Source organism: Haemorhous mexicanus, chromosome 2, assembly GCF_027477595.1.
Source record: "Haemorhous mexicanus isolate bHaeMex1 chromosome 2, bHaeMex1.pri, whole genome shotgun sequence".
NCBI lineage: Eukaryota > Metazoa > Chordata > Aves > Passeriformes > Fringillidae > Haemorhous > Haemorhous mexicanus.
Window position 1 is genome coordinate 113,153,131 of NC_082342.1, and position 21,165 is coordinate 113,174,295.

Genomic DNA, 21,165 nt, shown 5'->3' on the forward strand with positions numbered 1-21,165 from the left:
CCTGTCTTCTGAGATCCTTCTTTTAGAGAAGCTTGTGGGTGTGTGGGCAGAAGAAATTATTTCTCATGTATTTTTTGTTTGTTTTGGGTTTTGCTGTTTTTTTCTTTTTTTTTTTTTTTAATGACAATTGCAGGTTTTATTGATTTGCAATGTACATTTTGCACTTCAGTGTTATATATATATATGAAAACACTGAGGACTGAAGGAGATGTGGAGTCAGGACACAGCCATCCTTCCCACCTCACAGTGGCAGTATCAGGCCAATGCTGTGGGCTACAGGAAAGGCACCCTGGATACCTTTTCCAGTGAATGGGAAAACTGGGCCTTGAATTCTCGTGCAGATTGGAAAATTGGATCTCATCTGATGAATATCAACACTATCCCTTTAATAAGTGGAAAGATTTTACTTTGGTGCCTTACCCTTCTTGATACCTCTGGTTTTATTTTGTCACTTAAGACTTGTGCCAGACTGTTTTGTTGGCATCTGCTGTGTACTACGTGGTGGGATCAGCAGTGAGTTGCCAGGTATTCCACTGATAGGTTTATTTAATTTTTTACTAGGAGATGCTGGGTACTTTGCAAAAAGGAATTTAATCATGGAATAATGAGAGAAATAAAAGGTCAGAGACTGTCCTTGCCCCATGTCTTTAGTTCCCTACCCAACAAGCAGTGATTTTTAGACACATTTCTGTGCAGTGACCTTGGCATCAATTCCTGCCATGACTTCACCACACACACTGGCATCATGCCATGTTCTCAAAATGTAAAATATCCTTCTACAGGAAATCTGACACTACCAATATTACAATAACTGCAGCAAAGTACACTGTAGAAAAATATGTTTCATGACAGTGGAAGCAGAAAAGCCAGTAAATGAATTGGATTCCTTTTCAGATGAATCTTCTATGGATCAGTAGGTTTATTCAGAGTTACTTAAAAAGCAGTTAACATTCCATTAGCAACAAACTGTGATCTGTGTCAGCAGTAAAGCACTGTTCAGTCATTTATTTTAGAATGAGCAGTCACTGCAGGGAGAAATAAAATTATGAAACGCTTCACAAGCAAATAAATAGTAAGGCAATGCCAGGGATTTTCTCTCTTATTCTAAATATTAAGCCTTCCTACTAGGAATATCTATTAATATACAGCAATTCTTTTCCCACTGTTTGCTATGTGCAGGGTGAGTCAGAACTTTCTATATCTTCTGCTGTTTGGGTTTGTGATCAAAGAGGAAAAAAGTGCATGCTCAGATTTGGCTGCTGCCATGGTATTTCACCAAAGTAACAGCATGGTTGGTTCAGCATTTTGTCCTCTGCTAACCTGGCTTCAGTCCCAAAGAGCTGCATGGAAAGAATCCCTTTCCTTGCAGCAGGAATGGATAGGGCACTGTGCCCCCGTGGGCTCTTTACCTGATCATCATTACCTCCTGTGCTCAAAGCAGCCTTTATCTCCCCATCCTCCTGACTCACACAAAACTGCACTGGCACAGAAGTTAATGTTTGGCTCCTATTATTTTTGATGGGCAGTTTTGATACTTCCAAACCTTTTTATATCTTGTGAGAGAGATCAGGTATAAAGCAGCCTTCGAGTGTCATTGATACCGTGGTGAGCCAGACATGAGTAGAACAAGCATTACTGGAATGTGTGCAAAACCCTCTCCAAGCTGAGCTGCTAATGGCAGCCATCCTAAAGACATCTCCACATTACCCTGGTGTCATTCTCCTGTGTGCAATGTGCCAAATACAGCTCAGCCAAACATCAAACAATTAGAAGGTTGATTGCTCTGTACTGCTTTGAAGCCATTGCTCTGACTGTACAATCCTGCAGCCCCCCAGGGCAGACTGTCCCCACTACTGGACATGTCACATAAAACCAGGAGCCCAACAGCTGCAAAAGCTCCACTGTATTTTTACAAATTTAAATGTAGATCTCATTCCCAAAGTAACAAGTTCTGTGCTACACAAAACTGTTGCCTTGTAAGGGTTTAGTCCTTGTTTTAATTACTCTGATAGATGGATCATAATAGTGAGGCATAGAGAGAGAAGGAAGAAATATAAACGAGCACATGGTGACTACACTGGTTAGACAATCAGCATTTCTGCCAAGCCACTAACAAGAGATGCACAGCTGACTCGTGTGTGGCATGTAAGACTATGATAAAACATTTGGCCATAAATACCATATTGACTTTGAAAAACTTCTTGTGTTTTATGAATTAGGTATTTCTATAAATCAAAACACATAAATGGGGTCACTAGAAGTAATTTTCAATCACTAATTTTCAATTGAGAAATTAGGAGCTATTACTTATAGTAATAACCAGTACCTCCTCATTTCCCTGAGATTCTGCTGTGCCTGCAGAGGTTAATGTGAAGGGAAAAAACTCCTTTTTCCATCCTTTTGAGAAGAAAAGGATCCTGATGGGGGCTGTGCTCATTCTCTCCCATTACCTTTTAAGATTATGATAATGAATAGTGATTTAGAATTAATTCAAAACTAAATGATTTAGGCTGCTTTTTCCCAGACCTGAGCCCTGACTGCAACAATTGTGTTTAGCTCTATCTACAAGAGCTGAATTCCTCTGCAGATTTCATTTTTAGGGTGCAAAGGAATGGTGAGCTTGCCTAGATCTTCTGAAGCTCACATTTAATGGTAGGTCCAAAAGATTTGAAGTGAAATCTCTAAGAAAAAAAAAAACAGCATTTTGTAATCTTTTCCCATGTGAGACCTTTCCTTCCAGGAGCTGAAACACTAATATTTTCAAAATGGCTCAGTAATTTTATTAAAAAGGAGGAAGCAAATACTGAATGGAAGTTATCATTCTGGAAATCATCCAGTGCTGCTGCTTAGAAACTGTTTTTAAGGGTTATACTTGGAATTAATCCTTGCATTACAAATAATGCAGTCACCTCAGCAATGGAAGTGCAAATTATCAAGCTAAGTAGCAAAAATGAATTTATTTTTAACAGTTTATATAGTCACTGTAATCCACAAATGCATGCAGATATTATGTAAGATGCTGTGTATGCTGCAACCACACAGCTAAAATGGTCCTTCTTTAAATCATCTTTGTAAGTGTATTCTTCATATCAGAAGAAATATGCCTAGTTCTGTTTAAACTGTAAGAAATTAGAAAAATACATTTTTAATATTAGGTCCAAATTTAATTGACAATGGCATATCTTGCATAGCTCAGAAGTGACCTTGTACACATTGAATAAAACCCCATAATTTTTTCCTGCAAGCACAGTTTATGCATTCATCCCTTTTTAAATAGATAATATAAATGGTTCCTTTGAAAACACCCCTCTGGTACTATTTTATTGCACATTTTCCCATGGATGTTTAAAATGTTTAGATGTATGACAGAATTTGAAATCTAATACATATAGCAGCAAGTGCAGGCAAGTAAATCAGGCATAACATTTCTGGAGTGAGCACCATGTAATTTTTAAGTGATTCACCTCTATGCCACCTGCTAATCCATTTCTGGGAGAATTAGAAAATTTTGTGCATCTTGCAAAAAAGTACCATTTTAAATAGGAAAGCATAACTTTAAAGGAGTGAAACAAAGATAAAAATGCTTTTACAAAAATATGTTAGACATGAAATATTTCCTGAACACCAAACATTAGTTGTGAAATTGTTGCTGGTCCATAAATTCTGATTTCTTCAGATAAACACTTAGTTCATTTATATATGCAGATAGAGCCTTCCTATGAAACCCAGCTGCATTTGTGGTCTCAGCAGCATATAAGATAAATATTACAACAGCTTCTTTCTCAATGTCTTCTAGAGATTTCAGTATGGACAGTATCTTTCCAGTGTTGTACACTGAATTTATAAAGCTGATTTTATTCTCACTTCATATTACCTGGTTTCTGACCAAAATGGGGCACCCTGCATTTAGAAGAGGTATTAAACAGCTTTATATGCTCCCAACATCTTCTGTAATAGCTTCTCTAAAAATGTGTGGCATAAACAAAATCCTCAAGCACATTGCAGTAAAAGGGTTTTATTGGTGCTCATTTGCACTGACCTACATGGGCTGTTCTCAGGCTCCCCATTCCTGAGCAGTGATGCTCATTCTGTATAGGAGCCAAGAAGGCACTTAGTCTGTGCCAAGCCATCTTTTTGTCAAAGTACATTTTGCCATCAAAATAAAGGCACAAATACAATTTATGTTCTGTTAGTAAAATCAGGAAAAACTATCTCAATGAAGAAAGGAGCCAGGAGTTACCCATCCAATGATCTTACAAAGGATGTCTGCATAGATCTAATTTTCCACATTACATCAGGAGCAGAGAAAGCCTGAATTCCCATCTAAAGTATAGAAATAGAAACACCCTAGGAACAGCACCTCTGATTTGTTTATTCTAGGAAAAAAAGAAAAATCTGTCTTCATTCCTCACTGAATTCTCACAGCCCTCTATATGTTAATATTCTAAAGCACTCTGTAAAATATACCTGACATAAAATTACTGCAGCAGGACATTTTATTTCACTTCTGTGCTATGTATAATTAACAAAGATTTGAAATGTTATAGGATGAATAAAACAAGATTGAGATTTTATACGCAGCAAAGACGTCCTAATTATTGAAATTATTGAAATTTGCCAAAGCAAGGAAAGGCAAGGATTTTCTTGTGGAAGAGAACAGGGATTGTTTTTTCTTTCTGGTTTTGCATGGGTTCCATGTGCTGAACATCACACAGAATGTTCCTATTACAATCTTATGAAACTAACATACTTTAGAAAGCAAAGCATATAGTTTGAGTTATCTGATCTTCAGATATAATTTTTTTAAACCTAAAGCTTTTTCTCTGAACTTGCTGACATCTGCATGGTATAAATAAATTGTTAGGCATCCAAAATCCCTTATAGAAAATCAGGAATATTACTAGGACTCCAGCACTCTGAATCTTCCACATAGAACATAAAAGCCATGCATACCATATCTGTTTAAAAAAAAATAACAAACCATATGTTCTTTTTATCTGCAGAATTTATTTGTTCTCTCACTAAAAATCAACAGATCATAACTTTTTCTGTCTATTCCTAAGGACCAAAGGTGCTCCTTTGATTGGTGAGGATGCTCCAGTGGTTTTAAGTTTCAGATTTTCACGTACAAAGTTGCGCTGTCGGACTGTGAACGATCCTCTGTAGCTGCTGCTGCAAACCACTTTTGCTGCCACTGTAGGTGGTGCAGTCTGTGGAGGAAGTCCATTGATTATGTATGTCCACTGCATTGATTGTGTCTGAAAATAATGAACAGAAAAAAAAAAAATCAATGATCAAATACCTTGTAAATTCATCAGTGATTTAAGATGCAACACTGATTTCAAAAGATATTGGTCCTTTTCCATGTAATGCACTGGAATAGCACAGAATGAGAATTGCACTCCTGGAACAGAGAACTGAAATCACATTCAGCTTTATTCAGGACCAGGCATAACAAAGATGAGAAATTTACCTTCCCCGGCTGATCTAAAATTCCTTTTTTATTGAAAAATCCCAGAGCTCTGTATGTTTTTCAAAGAGCTCTGTATGTTTTTCAAAGGTGCCTGTTCCATACTACAACATAAATGCCTCAAGTTTGTACAGCAGGATTCACTTGCTGCTCAGCTATCTGTAACAATGGTAATATCAAATGGTGGGATTTTCACATTAAAACAATGAACAAAAGTAAGACAAAAGAGTATGCACAAGAGAATTGAAGCTTCATGTTGGAATCTCTGGTTTGAGGCATATTTATGTGGATTGAAAATGACACTCTTCATTTGCTCTCTGTTTATAACTGGTCTCTAGGAATGGAACATATGCTTCCATGTCATGTCTTGTAATGCTTGAATACTTGATTCTTCCTGAGTACTTGGTCCTTATTCTTACTACACATCCCATCTATCCATGCTTAAGGACTTTTATTTCTATAAATATTAGAGTATACTACTGTCTACCTCCCATGCTTCGTTGTGTCCTGAAACAGAATTTTGGTTGTTAAAAACTCGTGTAATTTTTATAGATCTTCCAATACTTTTCATAATGCACCACTTTAATTTTTGAAAGCAGATCATTATTCTAAGTTTCTAGCATTTTCCATCTGGAAAAAGGTATATTCCTGGGTTTTAGTTTTCTATTCTCCTTTTATTAAAAAAATACCCCAAAACTACAAACAAATAACAGAAATATTACAAACCCAAAAGATATTCCAAAATCTCAAATGATTTGTCATTATGCCCAGCTTTGTACTGTGCAAAAGGACAAAGCACTGCATGCCCACTTTAGGCACAGACTGTCATCAATTCCCTCACACCTAGTGACTGAAAATCCTGGTTTTCACTTTTGGGCCTTTCTTTTTCTCCTTCTGAGATAAAACCAAGAGAGGAAGACTGAGTAAAAATATGGTATGTATAAGTCTATTAAATATATTCATACAAGTGAAATGTGGCTTTTATGCAGACCATAGCAGATTCTACATGTACTGTGTTCTACAAGGATGCAGTACAGAGAACATAGCAGATTCTCTGACTTTGCAGTCTCAGAGCAGGGAATGAGTGGTATTTCCAAATTCCCAAGGTCTGCCTTTCCCCAGGACACAGCAGTGCAATCACACAGCTGTGCTGGCTGTGGTTCCAGAGCAGGTTTTTCTGCTCTCCTGTTGTGCTGAACTACAGGGGCACAGCTCATAGGGTCACCTTTCTCTACTGCTTCCAGTTTTATCATTACAGGAGGAGTTGTACTTCATGGAATTCATCAACCATTTAAAACTTAATCCTTAGAACAATCCATTGTAGATAGAAACATTACATCTAACAATGCCATTCTTCATCTAAGGAAACAAAGGGTCAGAAAGGCTGATATGCTCTCAAATTGCTCTGGAAACCAGTGCTACAGTCAACCCTTAAAGTTCATGAGTCTTTCCCTCAGCTGGCAGTCCAGCTTCCCACATGGCTGGATTTGTGACCAATTTTTTCACTCCATTGAGAGCCCTCTGTTCCTGCTCTTCTGCTGGGCATGTCAGTACCCCAGCAGATTTGGCCTGTAGAGAGGTGCCACAATACCCACACAAACTGTGACCCATTTTCACACACCATGAAGGCTATTAACCATCTGCAAAGCAGAATGTGTATATTCGCCTTGTTATTCATTGCATTTTGTCGTTTAATTATGAAATGTAAATGCTAGGTAAATGTAGTGCTAGGTAAAGCACTACAAAAACCACAGAGATGAGCAGTGAACCTTCTCCACCTCAAATCGTCTGTGGGGGCATCCCATATTTACAGCAACATACAGAAGAAGGAAAAAAATCATGATAAAATGTTTCTTGACTTTACTAAGTTTTGTTACATCAGTTTTAGACTTGCTACTGGAAAAGTTTCAATCTATTATGTTTATCTTTGTTATCTTTCATATGCTTCTTCCTACCATTCTAATTACTACCCTGTTCAGTGATAATTTGTATTTAAGGAGTATCATTGCAAGCAGTTTTGAATTTATAATGCAGATATTCAACAAAAAGAAGTTTCAGAACATTAAACCATAAACTCTGGCTCAGGCTTTGTTCTCTGCTGTGCACATTTACATTATTTTACAGATATACTGTGTACACTTACAGCTGCTAAATGCCATCATCATATGAATCTCTAATTGCAGTTTTAAGCAGCATTTTGGCTAATGAATTATACTTTTCTGCACCAATGTTGAAATAATAACTGAGGGTTTTTTGTTGTGTATTTTTAAAGAAACCTCTACTTGAAAATGGGCAGTACTGATTTTACATGGTGTCTGCTGAATGACTTGCATTATTCCAGTAAGATTAGTAAATGAGAACTCAGTAGATGTTTCACCATGCATGCTTAGCTTTTCAAAATTTTTATTACTATCTTACTAAAAGCAAAATTTAAATTTAATATTATTCTGTGTAAAACAGGCAGATTAACTCATCTTTATTCTCAACCTTATGTAATACTGTGAAATGAACCAGTAACTTTACTGTTTGTAAAGGTAACAGCCAGCAAAAGCAGGTGTGACATGAACCAGCATTAGTATCTTATGCCCAAAGATAAAGCTGTCATTTAAAAGAAGTACCTCTCCAAAATTAGCTCATTCTCTTATTAACTTCAGTACAAAATTAAATAGTTTATCATTCTTTAATAAAGCAGATGAACAATTGATTTCAAAAGGTAATTTAACCTCAGTGTCATGTTCACTGTGTGAAAGTCTCATGGATTATTTCAAGGTCAGAGAAAAGATGTGAAAAGTGTTTCAGCCAATGATTTAAACCTACTAGCAATTTACTAAAAAAAATATTTTTGTTCATTAAATCCACACATACTGTGACTTGAATGTCTATAGAATTAGTAATAGTGTGATTTAAACAAAAATGGTAGGCTATTCCATCTCTCAAGTTCACTTATCATCACCATCAAACAATAGATACACACTTCTGGGTAGTAACAACCATATGTTAATTTCCTGTTTGCCACAGAAATATCCTGGATTGTGTGTCCAGTGGAAAAAAAAGGCTTATGGCATGACTTGTTGAAAAAAGCTGCCTATTCTGTTGCTGTGTCAGGTGTTCTGTAGTGGAAGATATTGCAACTCCACCCTAATATCTCATCTTGAGTTATGGTAGTTCATCTATTGTAAATCACGTGCCTTCATCCAAGACTACTGGAAACAATCATCAAGAAAAAATTGTGCATTTATGTACATGTTAAATGCAAAAAAACTACTGTTGTGTAAGGTAAGCTCAGCATTTTCTGCTAAAGGGAAATGAGTGTCACACACATGGAAATGTTACTGCAATTGTCAGCATAACTTGGGGTTCTTTGTTTAGCATTAGAACCACCCAGAAATCAGCAATTTTCAAGGCAATCTAGATTTAAGTAATTTTCAGTAAACCTTAGGCAACCACAAATGCCTATTTTACTAAAATACCTAATTACCAAGGGCACAATATTAGTTGCTCAAGCTGTAAGTAATTTTTTTGGGGATGAGTCTGTAAAGCTTAACTTCAGTAATTAGCCAATATGAAAACTGCAGCAACAGCAACTCTATCATCTTCAAAATTCATGCAAGTGCCTCAAAGCTGCTGCTTTGGATTTTCAGGCCAGACACATCACAGCAAAGGAAAACACAGATCATCACAGTTTCAGACTTTCCTGGAATGGTGGAGAGGAAGAAGAGGAACTTTCAAAGGCCATCCACATATGACCATAGAATTTGATAGAATATTTGATTTACAAGCAGTATTTATTTGCCTCAAAAGTAGGCCAAAATTTCCCAAATCAGAGGAACACTTCTTCCCATTTTTAAGGCAATGCAGTTTATTGTATCAAATTTGGAATAATTCCAATACCAGCTCTGGTAGTAACAAAGTCTAAAGATGAAGGTATCAAATCTGCTGCAATCTGTACTAGGACTAGAACAGAATTACGAAAGAGAATCTCTGTTAAGAAGATATATCTGATATAAACATAGGTTGTTAAGAATCCAGGCTCCCTGTGATGCATATCTAGGCCTATTTCACACACAATTTAAGAAGAAAGACCAGATCATATTCTGAACGTCCTTGACAATCTGAGGAAGGATTTCTTGTTGAAATGAATGACTTTCTTTTTTCAAAACCTCAGTATTCCTGAATCAAAATGTGAAGAGAATAATAATTTGGTTCACCTGACTGGTAATGGCCATCAACTGAGCTAAATCTCTCTGAAAAATGTTTTTAACAATTAAAAATGAGACACAAACTGCCACTTCTCATCACATAATGTAAGTTATTCAAGTAAGTCATTCAATCATCTCGATGGCTGACTGAGTAATGTTCATGAAGCAAATTATTCAGCCAATATTGGTAACAGTCACCAAATAATTTATAAAAAAGTCTATTTGTTTGGTATCCAACCCATTTTTACTGATGCCTCATGATTCACAGGATCACTTTGCAAAACACAGATTATCTATGGGTGTTCACAGTAGGCTGGAAGTGCTGCTGAAGTACATGGAAAATATTTGCCAAAGCAATCTGTTAGGAAAGTGGATTGGGAGCAAGGATCAGGAATTTCAAGGAATATTGTATTCCAGTTAGCTTCTGTTAACCCAGAAAAATCAAAATACAATTCACTAGACTTCCTAAACAGCTAAAACCACAGGAAATTACAGGCAGTGCATCAAATATTTCCTGGCTGTTAATTTATACTGCATGGTTTTGTTATACAAACAAAAAACAAAAAACAAAAAAAAAGACCAATTACCATCAGTGTATACAGAATGAAATTAAAGCAACCTTTATGTGAACTGTGTAAGGGAAGAGCAAAGGCAAGAAAGCTCCTGCATCAAGACAATGACAGCTTGATAAGTGAAGGAAAAACCTGAGGGGAAAACCCAAAGCAATAAGAACCACCTCCCACAAGCAGACATATGCCCATCCAGGCTCTGACCAATTGCTAATGAAGAAGATAGATAAGAAAAATTTTCTTAGCTTAAAGAATACTTCTAGATATAATTAAAATTGACTTAATTGGTTTCTGCACTTCAAATATTAGGTGTTTCTCAACATTGCTTAGACATTATACAATCAAAATCCTCCAGAACTGACAGTGTTCTCAATACCCTTTTACAGCAATGGTTCCCACATTATTATCACCTTTTCCATTATCAGAACTTTAGTCTCAATAATCAAAGTAACCTTTCCTCATGCTTGTGAATCAAAAATGTTGAGTACTGATTCTGCACTCTGTTTCTAATCCTACAACTCAAGCCAGCACCAACATGTATCTTATTTAATGGGAAACTATTTCAATTATTTAAGCAAGTTAGTTACATTTTTCCTTGCTCATTCTCTTCAAGAGATAAAATTTAAAATAACATTGAACTATGGTAATTAAGAAACCCACCAGGAACAAGGCAGTTTCAGCAAGCTGCTGAATATGTAACAGTACTGTTTGCTGTTAAGATATGCAACTTTGCACAGACAAGTTTAGAGAAGCCACACCTGGGTACTGTGGCTGACACACTGCATCATTTATTTGCAGAACAGCATGACAAATGGTTTTGATATGCTATCTTCCATAGGCTAAGTTAGTGATTATTCAGTAATAAAGGTGCACAAGCCTGACTTCTGGAGGGCTTGATAATGTTACCTGCAATCTGGTTCACTCTGACACCTATTTTATCATTTAAGACTTATTGTGTGTGCCTTCTGCTTTAGAATATCTCAGAAGTCTCACACATGAATTACAAAGCAATTGCTCTGGTCTCCAGCTGAATTCAGCACAGTGAAAGGAAATTACCTGCAAGCCTACAGGAACATTCCCTTTGCCAAGGATTCCCAGCCTCCTGGCTGCTCCACCTTGTGCCTGGCTGGGATTCCTGCCCCAGCTGCACCTTGACATCCCTCAGCTCTGCTGGTTTTCTCTTCAGCCTGACTGGCACACCACAGCTCTGGGATGTCACTGGGGTTCAGAAAGCCCCTTCTGTCCTCACAGCATTTTACAGCTCATCTAAGTAGTGTGCTCTCTTCACTTATTTATCATTAGGGATAATTTTTTTTTCCTTCAGAACTGCACTGTTTATGAAGGCAATTCTAAATTTAGAAGTTTGATTATGGAAAAATAGCTATTTAAAAATGCTCTTCAGGCACAGTTTCACTGTTTCTTACCTGTGGCTCAATTAAGTTGTGATGTCCTTATTCAAAGCTACAAGCTTTTTCAAAGAAATGAGCATGATTATTTTCCTTACTGCCTTTTTGTAATAGATCATTCTTTGATCTACATAAAATTTTAAAGTAATTTTCTATGTCACTTCTGCAAAATTAAGATTCCTAGCAGCTATTTAAATAATTATCTAACTTCAATTGTTTTGAGATGTAGTTGACTGAGAACAGAAGTTTTAATGATGGTTAAAGAGCTTTAACTGCTTCAGCAAAGTAATTAAGGTTTCCTGCCATTAATAAAATCTACTGTAAGTATTCATGAATATTAAGTCTCAAAGAATTCATACCATATCCCACAAAGTACTTGATTTGTGAGCAAAAATATAAACTAGTCAACATAATTTCAGTTATACATATATATTTATATGCATTCAGTTAATAAAATGTACACACTAAGTTCTGGGAGAGACAGACTGTCACATATATGTTAATGCTAATTAGTGTCTCAGCATTGGGTTCTCAGCAGGATAATAAAAAAAAAAAATTGTATATACATACTTGGGCTTAAAATTTAAAAACAAATGAGAAAAAGATGACTGTAGGATCTTCCTCCATAATCCCAACCTCCCATTTTCCTTTACAACACAATTGTAATGATGAACATAAACAAAAGAACTTACACTGCTATCTCTGCTATTTTACAGCCTAATTATCACTGTTCATTCAAACACACAAAAATTACAAATCTGATACTCACTGTTGTAAGAATTTAGTAATAAAAATATGTTAGTATTAGGAGTTTACCCTTGCAAAAGACATTTTAAAGCAAGAGCATTGTAATCCTTTATTACAGCAGCAGCAGAAGAGAGGCACTGCAAAAGAAAAGAAGCTTCTTCAACATTTCTAAAAATAGCCCAAAGCCTCAGCCAATATATTGGCTAGAGAGGATACATGCAAGAAAGGCTCTTCAGTGTTAGGTCAAACATTAATTGCATTTCATCACCTTCACTGTTATTCCCCAAATAAGAATGATTTCATACAGCTTTTATTTAACATATCTTACCAAGTCTGTCTCCCTCAGTTTACTAATGGAAATGATTTCAACAACCACAAAAGGCAGCAATGAGTATCAGGTATTCTCAACATCTCATCAAACCTTACATCAGGTCAGTGCTGAGAGCACAGCAGCTGAATCTCACACAGCCACAGATGCTCTGCCTTCCATCAGAACTGCAGGAATAAAAGCTTGTGTGGAGCACAAAGGGGGAAGTCTGGAGCACAGAAAAAGGCTACCAAAAAGAGCAAAGAGAACACAAGCCTCATCAAAACATTACTAAAACCATTTAATTCTGCAATTTGAGTGAGAATGTTAGAAACATCTCTAACAGACTGTGATGGGAGTTATACTAGTCCAGAATGTGCTTGTGAGAATCAAGAATCCTTGATGCATTTTTAAATATCCAGGAATAGATACAACAAGATGTGATCATATATATATATATATATATATATATATATATATATATATATGTAATATGTATGGATGACTGACTTACTGCAGCCACACACAGTATTAAAGGTGGAGATGTGAAGAGCTGTCTGCTTAGATCATAACCACAAACTGAGGTGTGAGTGCATGTAGCTTAAAAATCCAATTAGACACAGGCCATCTATACTGATAAATTCCTAAAAGGAAATTCTGAATTGCTGCCTGAGTTCTTAAAGAGCTAATAATAGCCTTTGATCATCGTGTTTGTCTCATTCCAGACAGATTTATGGTAAAATCTCCTTGTTAGTGATGAAAGCTAAGCCAAGGACAAGCATAGGTACTGCATTTCTATGTGCCATGCCTAAAAACAGCAGTTCAGTTCCAAAACTTCAAGTTTCTGAGCTTGGTAGCCGTGTCATACACTGCTTTCTAAACACAAAATAGCCCAGAATAAATTCAGTAAGCTATCTTATTTTTCAAATGGAAGAGTGATAAGCATCACTGCTGTTTATGTAAAGAGATTGTGTTAATCAGACATCTGATACAGTAAAAGAAAACAAGTAGGAGGGGTTGAAGGACCTTGTTTTTCCCAGGATTTGAATTTCTTATTCACTGTTATACAAGTTGTCACTTATAGAGATAAAACACTATAGTGATTTGCCATGCATCTTTTTATCAACTTTGTTCTGACCATCTTATTTCTGAAATCAATATTGCTATTTCACTTCTAAAATAGTAGTCTGAAAACACTGCCAGCATGCAGTGAATAGAGTGAAAGTACAAACCATGATTCGTAGAGAATGTGGGGTTTTGCCCCTGCTGTGTGTTTTCAACAGATTCCTTCTAAAGAATAACTTAAAACTTGAAAATTGGTTTCTGAGAGTATTTTAACTGTTGAAGGAATACATGTCTTCAAATGTTTCCTGATCTTCACACTTACACAGGCTATTTGGTTGCAAATAATTTTTGTTTATTTTGCATCTTGCTTCAAAAGAGTTATTCCTGGCTTTGTGCTCTGAAATTCTCTCCTCCACAGTTTGGCACCTGCCTTCTTGGAGCCTTTGATCATATAAGATGTATAATACTATTAAAATCAATAACCTAGGCTTCACATATGCAATTACTTTTATATTCTCCACCAGTTCCTAACAGGATTACATTGATTCTCTGTGAAAGTCATGTTGTCTACGGAGTTGGGGCAAATGTATCAATATTAAGTATTTGCCTCTGGTGCTGATGGCAAAAGGATAATGTCAAAAGGATAATGCAGAAATTATAATACAGTGTAAAATACAGTATGTTTTTCCAGCTTGTCATCAGTCAATTCTCCAAATTTAGTTTTGTTCTTGTCCATTGTGAGGAGTAGCAAAACCATCCCAGCACACGCACTGGGTGTGCTCCAGTGCTGCTCCTTGGTGCAGGATTTCTATTCCTGAAGGAGGATTTGTGATTGCCCTGGGGAAGGCTTACCTCGATGACCAGTGTTGCTGTGTGCTTCTTGCCATACATCCTTGGCTTGTATCCCACTGTTATTTGGGTTCCCACAGTGCCTTCTGGGAGAAGCTCTCCAGCTTGTGGCATCACAAGGAAATCAGGATCACTGCCTGCCAGGAAGTGTGCAGTGAATGGCTCTGGGTACCTGCAGGAAAGCACAGGAGACTGTTGTGGCTTTTACAGAATCTTCACAGAATTTATCTGCAATCTAACACTTAGGCCACCATGTGGCATGACTCAGGAAACATGGCATGGAATGAATGTGGAATATTAACAGCATTCTCACTTACAGATTAATTATTTCATAGTAGTTCTTTATTTATACACAGGGACCTGCATACTGGCATTCAATTTCAAACACATTCACATGCTATCATAAATATTATATTACTATGGAATAATGATAGCAATTTCCACTAGAAAAAAAAAAAGAATAATTTGACTTGTAAAGATATCATAATAGTGATTGAAGTAAATTCCATATCAGAGTGAAAATCCATTTTTCCTATTAAAAGTATTCCCTTTTCCAATCTCTAATGAAGTAAAACTGACAAGCTACCATTTTATTAAGGTTTACGACTAGGACAGAATTTGCATTCTGGCAGAGTGTTACTAAACTAGCAGGGAGTTCTTAAAGCCTTGAAATGAAGATATGAAAAATTATATTTTTTATCACTGTTTTCACCTTTTTCATATCCCATAAATGAACATTTTAAGATTTTGTAGTAATGTAATTAGGTTCCTGTATGGTAATACTGTGTATCTCTTATCTCAAAGAATTTCTGTCACAGGTACTGCAGATCTTGTGTAATGCCTTGGTTCACAGCAGTGCTGTTGGACCCAAAGAAAACCCCTAGTCCTGGTGAAGACAGTGGCTGAGCACTATAAAACAATCCTAGGCCAATCCCAAACTACAGCCTGACCATCAAATTCCTCAGGGACTCCCTGCCATAAACATTCTCAGCATGAAAAGAATGTACATTTTTGTATTTTCTGGTGAGGCATTCTCCTTTTAGTCCTTATATGTATTGCTGAGGACAACTCTATCACTCTCTGAACAGAAGGAGAACACAGGAAATTGAAAGTAGAAATACAATGGGATGGTCAAAAATGAATCCACAACACCCTGGCACCGTACAGCAGGGCAAGCATCGCGCACGCTTAGAGGGAATACATTTTCCTGTCCTGATAAAACCTGAAGAATGGAAAGCTAACAGCACCTCAAAGAAAAGCTGTTCAAATCTGTTTATTCATGGACTGTCACACCAGAAATAACACTTTTCAAAGAAAATACTCACAAAGGAATGAAATTTAATATTTTATGGCAAGTCATATCTCTACGGAAACGTTCCACATTTCCTGGGCGAGCGCTATCCTGTGGGTGGCACGCTGGGCCCAGGTCACTTTGTTTAAAAATAGCCCTCTCTTGGAGTACGTTCTCACCAAAGGTTGTTCTAGATTCAAAATGCTCTCATGAAAAAAGGTCACACTGCCAGTTAATAGAAACAAACAGAGAGTGCAGAAAACAGAAACCAAAAAGCCTCTGTTGCCTCCAAAAAATGACCTGATACTTAGCAGTGCTGTTGGACTTGGGTGCCTCAGCAGTTTTAGCCTGGCTTTTCCTCTAGGTGACAGCACGGTGGGCAAAAGTACTGAATGTCTGAAACTACATTTCCAGTCTTCCAGTCTTGACATCAAACTTATGCTAATAACATCTTTTTGTGGTGCCTAAAGCTGTGCCCTGAGTTTATAGCCCTGGGCGATCAGCACTAATCCTGCTGGGCCTGAGCTCCCATCCATGTGCCAGACAAGCCTTGAAATTTCCCATCTTTGTTTCCCAAAAGAAGTGCTCAGCTGTGAATGCCTAGAGCACACCTACTACACACAGACAGCAGGAATGGGATCAAAAAGAAGTGAGGGATCTTGACTGAGCAGCTGAGCAGAGCACTCATCAAAAATGCCTGAGATAAATATTCAAACCTCAAGCTGAAAACAGACCTGGACACAGGTCTTCATTTCCAGCATCACTGCTCCATTGACTAGCTTCAGGAACATTTCAAGGCAGCACTCTGTGTCTGCCATGCTCAGTCTGTTTTCCAGTGAATAGTTAGGGATGAGAACTCCTAATAAGTGCTTGGTGTCTTTGTAAGACATCCAAGAGCATGACTTGGACCACAGGTGTGATGATGAAATGCGAGGGGAGATGAGGCAGGGGACAGGCTGCTAACACAGCAGACACAGGAAAATACAGATTTCATTCCTGCAGAAATTGCCTCTTAGCAGGGAGATATGCAACAGTAGCTTGCTTCAGAATTTTTCAGAGACATCAAAACAGTCAGAAAACACAGAGGAGGAAAAAAACACAGTTTTTGTCCAGACAAGTGGATCAGACAGTTTAAAGTGAAACTGTCAAAAACTCACCTATAATTATGCACAAGGGATTTACCAAGTCAGAGAAAAATAATGTTATTACATCACCCTTGTCAGATTTTAAAAATGGAAAGAAAAAAATTTAAAACCTTTAAACAAAATCTGCATGCTTCTTGACAGCATTATCACAAGGTACTAGAGGCAGCTATAATTTTTGACTAAAATACATAAAGGCATATGAACTTGCATGAACACATATAATCACAGCTAAAACATCCCTGTTCCCAAAGCCTGTCAGTTTTAAACAAAAGAGTCAGGGTGTCTACTGGATGCAAATTGTTTCTCAGAGTAGAAACTATGTCCAAGTAAGGAAAATAGAAATCCTGACAAATTAAATGTATAGCCATAATATGATAGGCCAGCAGGGATTGTGATGAAGACAGTACAAAAAACAGCAATTAAAAAATTACACATAATCAGAAACAGAAACCTTCCACTGATAAATCTTGCATTGTTTTAAAAATAAATCTAAAAATGCCCCCTGAGACCAAACAAGCAGTGCTTTCACTGCTGTTCACATTAGGGAGATGAACTGGCATGCTGGGTACCTCACAAACACAAGTAAATTGCTTTAACTTTCTCATCTTTTATAATAAAGAGAAATCTGGAGATGAAATTCCCAGAATAGCACCTCAATTTCAGACATTATCATTTTCTGTGTCTATTTATTTAGTGTACAATTAAAAATTAATAATTATGATTTTTTTCAACTTATTAAAATTTAATTCCTCCTTTTTGATAAATCCTTCAGGTGAAACAGCTCTGGAGTGGATGTTTGGCTTGTCATTTCTCAGCCATGAAGGTCAGTTATAATTCTGCACTTTTTCAAGAAGGGTGGCAGATATAAACATACTTTATAAAGCTTAATGATGTGTAGAGTTTTGAAAACACATATAAACCAAGCACAAATGAATTAGAAACTGTAAGGGCAGAAGCCCTACAAACCAAAGAAAATAAATGTGTTTTTCCATCTGTCTTTCCTTAACTTCTCTCATAATGGTTTGATACTGCCATCAGACAACACAAACTCTGTCCTTACTCAAGTAATGAACAAGAGTAAACACTAACTTGAATTTGAATAATAATTGGACAATCAAATCATGGCAACCTGGAAAAGAGGAAACTGAGTTGGTCTTACATGGGCATTTTTATAATTACTCCTTTAACCTTGTCCTTATACAGAAGTCTGTGCTTATCAGTGTTCTCACACTACACAATTTTAAAATTATTAAACTAAAAAATAATAGGAACTTACATCTTCAACTAGAGAAGAACTTAAAATTTATATTCCTGCAGAGATCACACTCCAAATCTTACAAAATACTTATCAAAACTGAAGACATTTATTAAATTTTATTAAATTATGGCTCAAAATAGGTTTAATGTTTCTCTTCCCAAAACTACTGAAGCAGTAAATTATTCCTGTAGAAATGTATTCCTCTACAAAACTCAGCATTTGGAAAAGCCATGCATAACAATACCAGCACATAGGCCTTTTGGTCAAATGCTTGGGTATGTTTGGCTAATAAGAATTAACAAAATGTCTTAATCTCTAAAGTAGGTAACTGCTTCAAGAAATAAGGGGTATGAAAAAGTTACAATAGTTCAAACAATAGTTAATCATAACTAAACTTATTTATTTTAATTTGTAGTTAACATCTGTTGGATGACACAAAAAATTTCAGTTATTACACAGTCAAGTCCTTAAAACATATTAACTGTATGCAGTTGTCAAATTCTATAGAATTATTAGTGATACTTGGTATGATTTAGATTTTTAGTTCTTATGAACAAAAAAAATACAATGGAAAAATAAATTAGTAACTCATTATTATTATTTATAAAAATTGGTTGTGTTTCATACCCAAATCAACTCTAGTTTAAAATTGATCACTCTAAATCCTGAACTCTGAACATCAGAAAAGCTTTAAAACTCCGGCTATCACTTCTTTGGAAAGGCTGCTGTAGAATTAAAGGACTTTTAAAAAACATGAGCAAACTCTGCATGATGAATGCCTGTCAGGGAATGCTTTACCAACCCTAAGATTCCTTTTTTTTTTTGTGTACATGCTGTAAAACCAGAGCAGGAGTTAGAGGTTCTATCTGCACAAGCTGATTTCTGACTCATCCCTGTTCTACCCAGGGGAGCTGTTTGCAGATTGACTGATGACTGCACACAGGCCCTGGCTAAATGTGTGACATGTCAAGGATTGTATTGTTGGGAAGGATGAGCATAACTTTGTGAAAGGTCTGCAGAATGTTTACATCATCAATATTTTCCACTAGTCTCCATTCAGGCTCCAAAAAATGGAGCCCAGTCAACATTTGTACTTTGCAGCTGCCACTGTGTGGGAAGTACTAAGAGGAAGTATTCTAATTACATCTTTAGATTTGTGGTAGAATTTTGCAGAACTGCTAACAAAGAGATTGGCAGAGGAATCCAGGCCAGTAACATACACAGCAATGTGTGAGAGAGTGAAGGAAAGGATGCATAAACTGAGAAATTACCAAATGCATTTTCTTGCAGCATACTTAATCCTGGTAGTTCTAATGAAATACAGCAATAATTAGAGTAAAATAGAAATGGTTCTTAAAACTGTAATTGTAAACATTTTTTGTTGTTGTTTTCCCTTCAAAATAAGGGAGGGTACAAAAACAAAATGGGTTGCCCACTAATTCCTCAGAATTAAAATTAATTTTGTGTGACCAAGGAATGGTTTTAATTGAACATTTATTCTATGCACTACGAAATGTGCAAGGAAGAAATAAGGAAAATCTCCAATGAAAAGTAGGTTAAGAGAAATAAATCTGCATGTACAGTCATTTTAAAGCCTAATTTCACCTTTATTCTCATCTCCCCAGTCCACCACTTTGGGGCTTTTCTTCCTCTTTAGTCTAGCTCTGTTTCCGTAATCACATGGAGCCTTGGATTTTGCAGGCTGTGACAAGCGCCACGTTTTTTGGGAGGGGCAGTTTGAGTTTATCCCAGAAGTTTCCTTGATGTAACAAATATCCTGCTTGTGATAAACACAGGATTGGAGTGACAGGGCAGGATGGAAAGATGGAAAGAAATCTACTGTATATGGGAAGCCATACATGATTGTAACAATCACTAACAGGTATGTGGGAAGACAGAATTAAATTGGTGAAAGGAAACTCTGTGCAAGTGAAAGAAGCAGACAGAAAAAATAGGAGAGAATTATCCCCCAGTTTGAGCAAACCTTCAAATGTAGTGTAGTTTACAAAAGATTTCCAAGTGAATATAGTGTTCAAAAATATCTATCTATCTATCTATCTATCTATCTATCTATCTATCTATCTATCTATCCATCTATCCATCTATCTATCCATCTATCCATCTATCCATCTATCTATCCATCTATCCATCTGTCTATCCATCTATCCATTTATCTATCCGTCTGTCTATCTATCTATCTATCCATCTATCCATCCATCTATCTATCTATCTATCTATCTATCTATCTATCTATCTATCTATCTATCCATTTATCCATCTATCCATCTATCCATCCATCTATCCATTTATCTATCCATCTATCTATCTATCTATCTATCCATCTATCCATCTATCCATCTATCCATCCATCTATCCATCTATCCATCTATCCATCATCTATCTATCTATCTATCTATCTATCTATCTATCTATCTATCTATCTATCTACCTATCTATTTCACACATCTTATGTTGGCTACTGAAGTATTTGCCCTGGAGAACATAAGGTAACATTCTGCTGTAGGTGGACATCAATATCTTAATGTGAAGAAATAAGTCCAACCATCAAAACAACTCTGTGCAGGAAGATAGAGCAGTAAATAAACTCCAAACCCCACTTCTGTATTAATGCAAATGTCCTGATTTCAAACTTAATTGATTAAAAATACATTAAGTTATCTTCAGTATGCCAAATATAGAAATGGCTAGTTTTCTTAAGCAAAGTATCACTTTGAGAGTTTTTATTTTATATTTCAGTTACAGATTTCAACATAAAATAATAGACCAATAATTTAAGATAGAACTGAAATAAATTTCTGTGAGTTTTATTTCCAAGGAAAATATTCTATCCTTTTCAGT

At 36.4% G+C, this 21,165-nt stretch overlaps 1 protein-coding gene across 1 annotated transcript in view; it reads right to left on the reverse strand.

The window, feature by feature from the left end:
• Window positions 1-4,987: 4,987 nt before the first annotated feature.
• Window positions 4,988-21,165, reverse strand: part of CFAP47 (cilia and flagella associated protein 47) — a 259,804-nt gene continuing 243,626 nt past the window's right edge. Inside the window, exons 63-64 of the mRNA XM_059840326.1 lie at window positions 14,616-14,784; window positions 4,988-5,258 (exon numbers count right to left, since the gene is read on the reverse strand). Of these exons, the coding sequence (XP_059696309.1) occupies window positions 5,037-5,258; window positions 14,616-14,784 (391 nt within the window). The 3' untranslated portion in view covers window positions 4,988-5,036. The remainder of the gene's footprint in view (window positions 5,259-14,615; window positions 14,785-21,165) is intronic.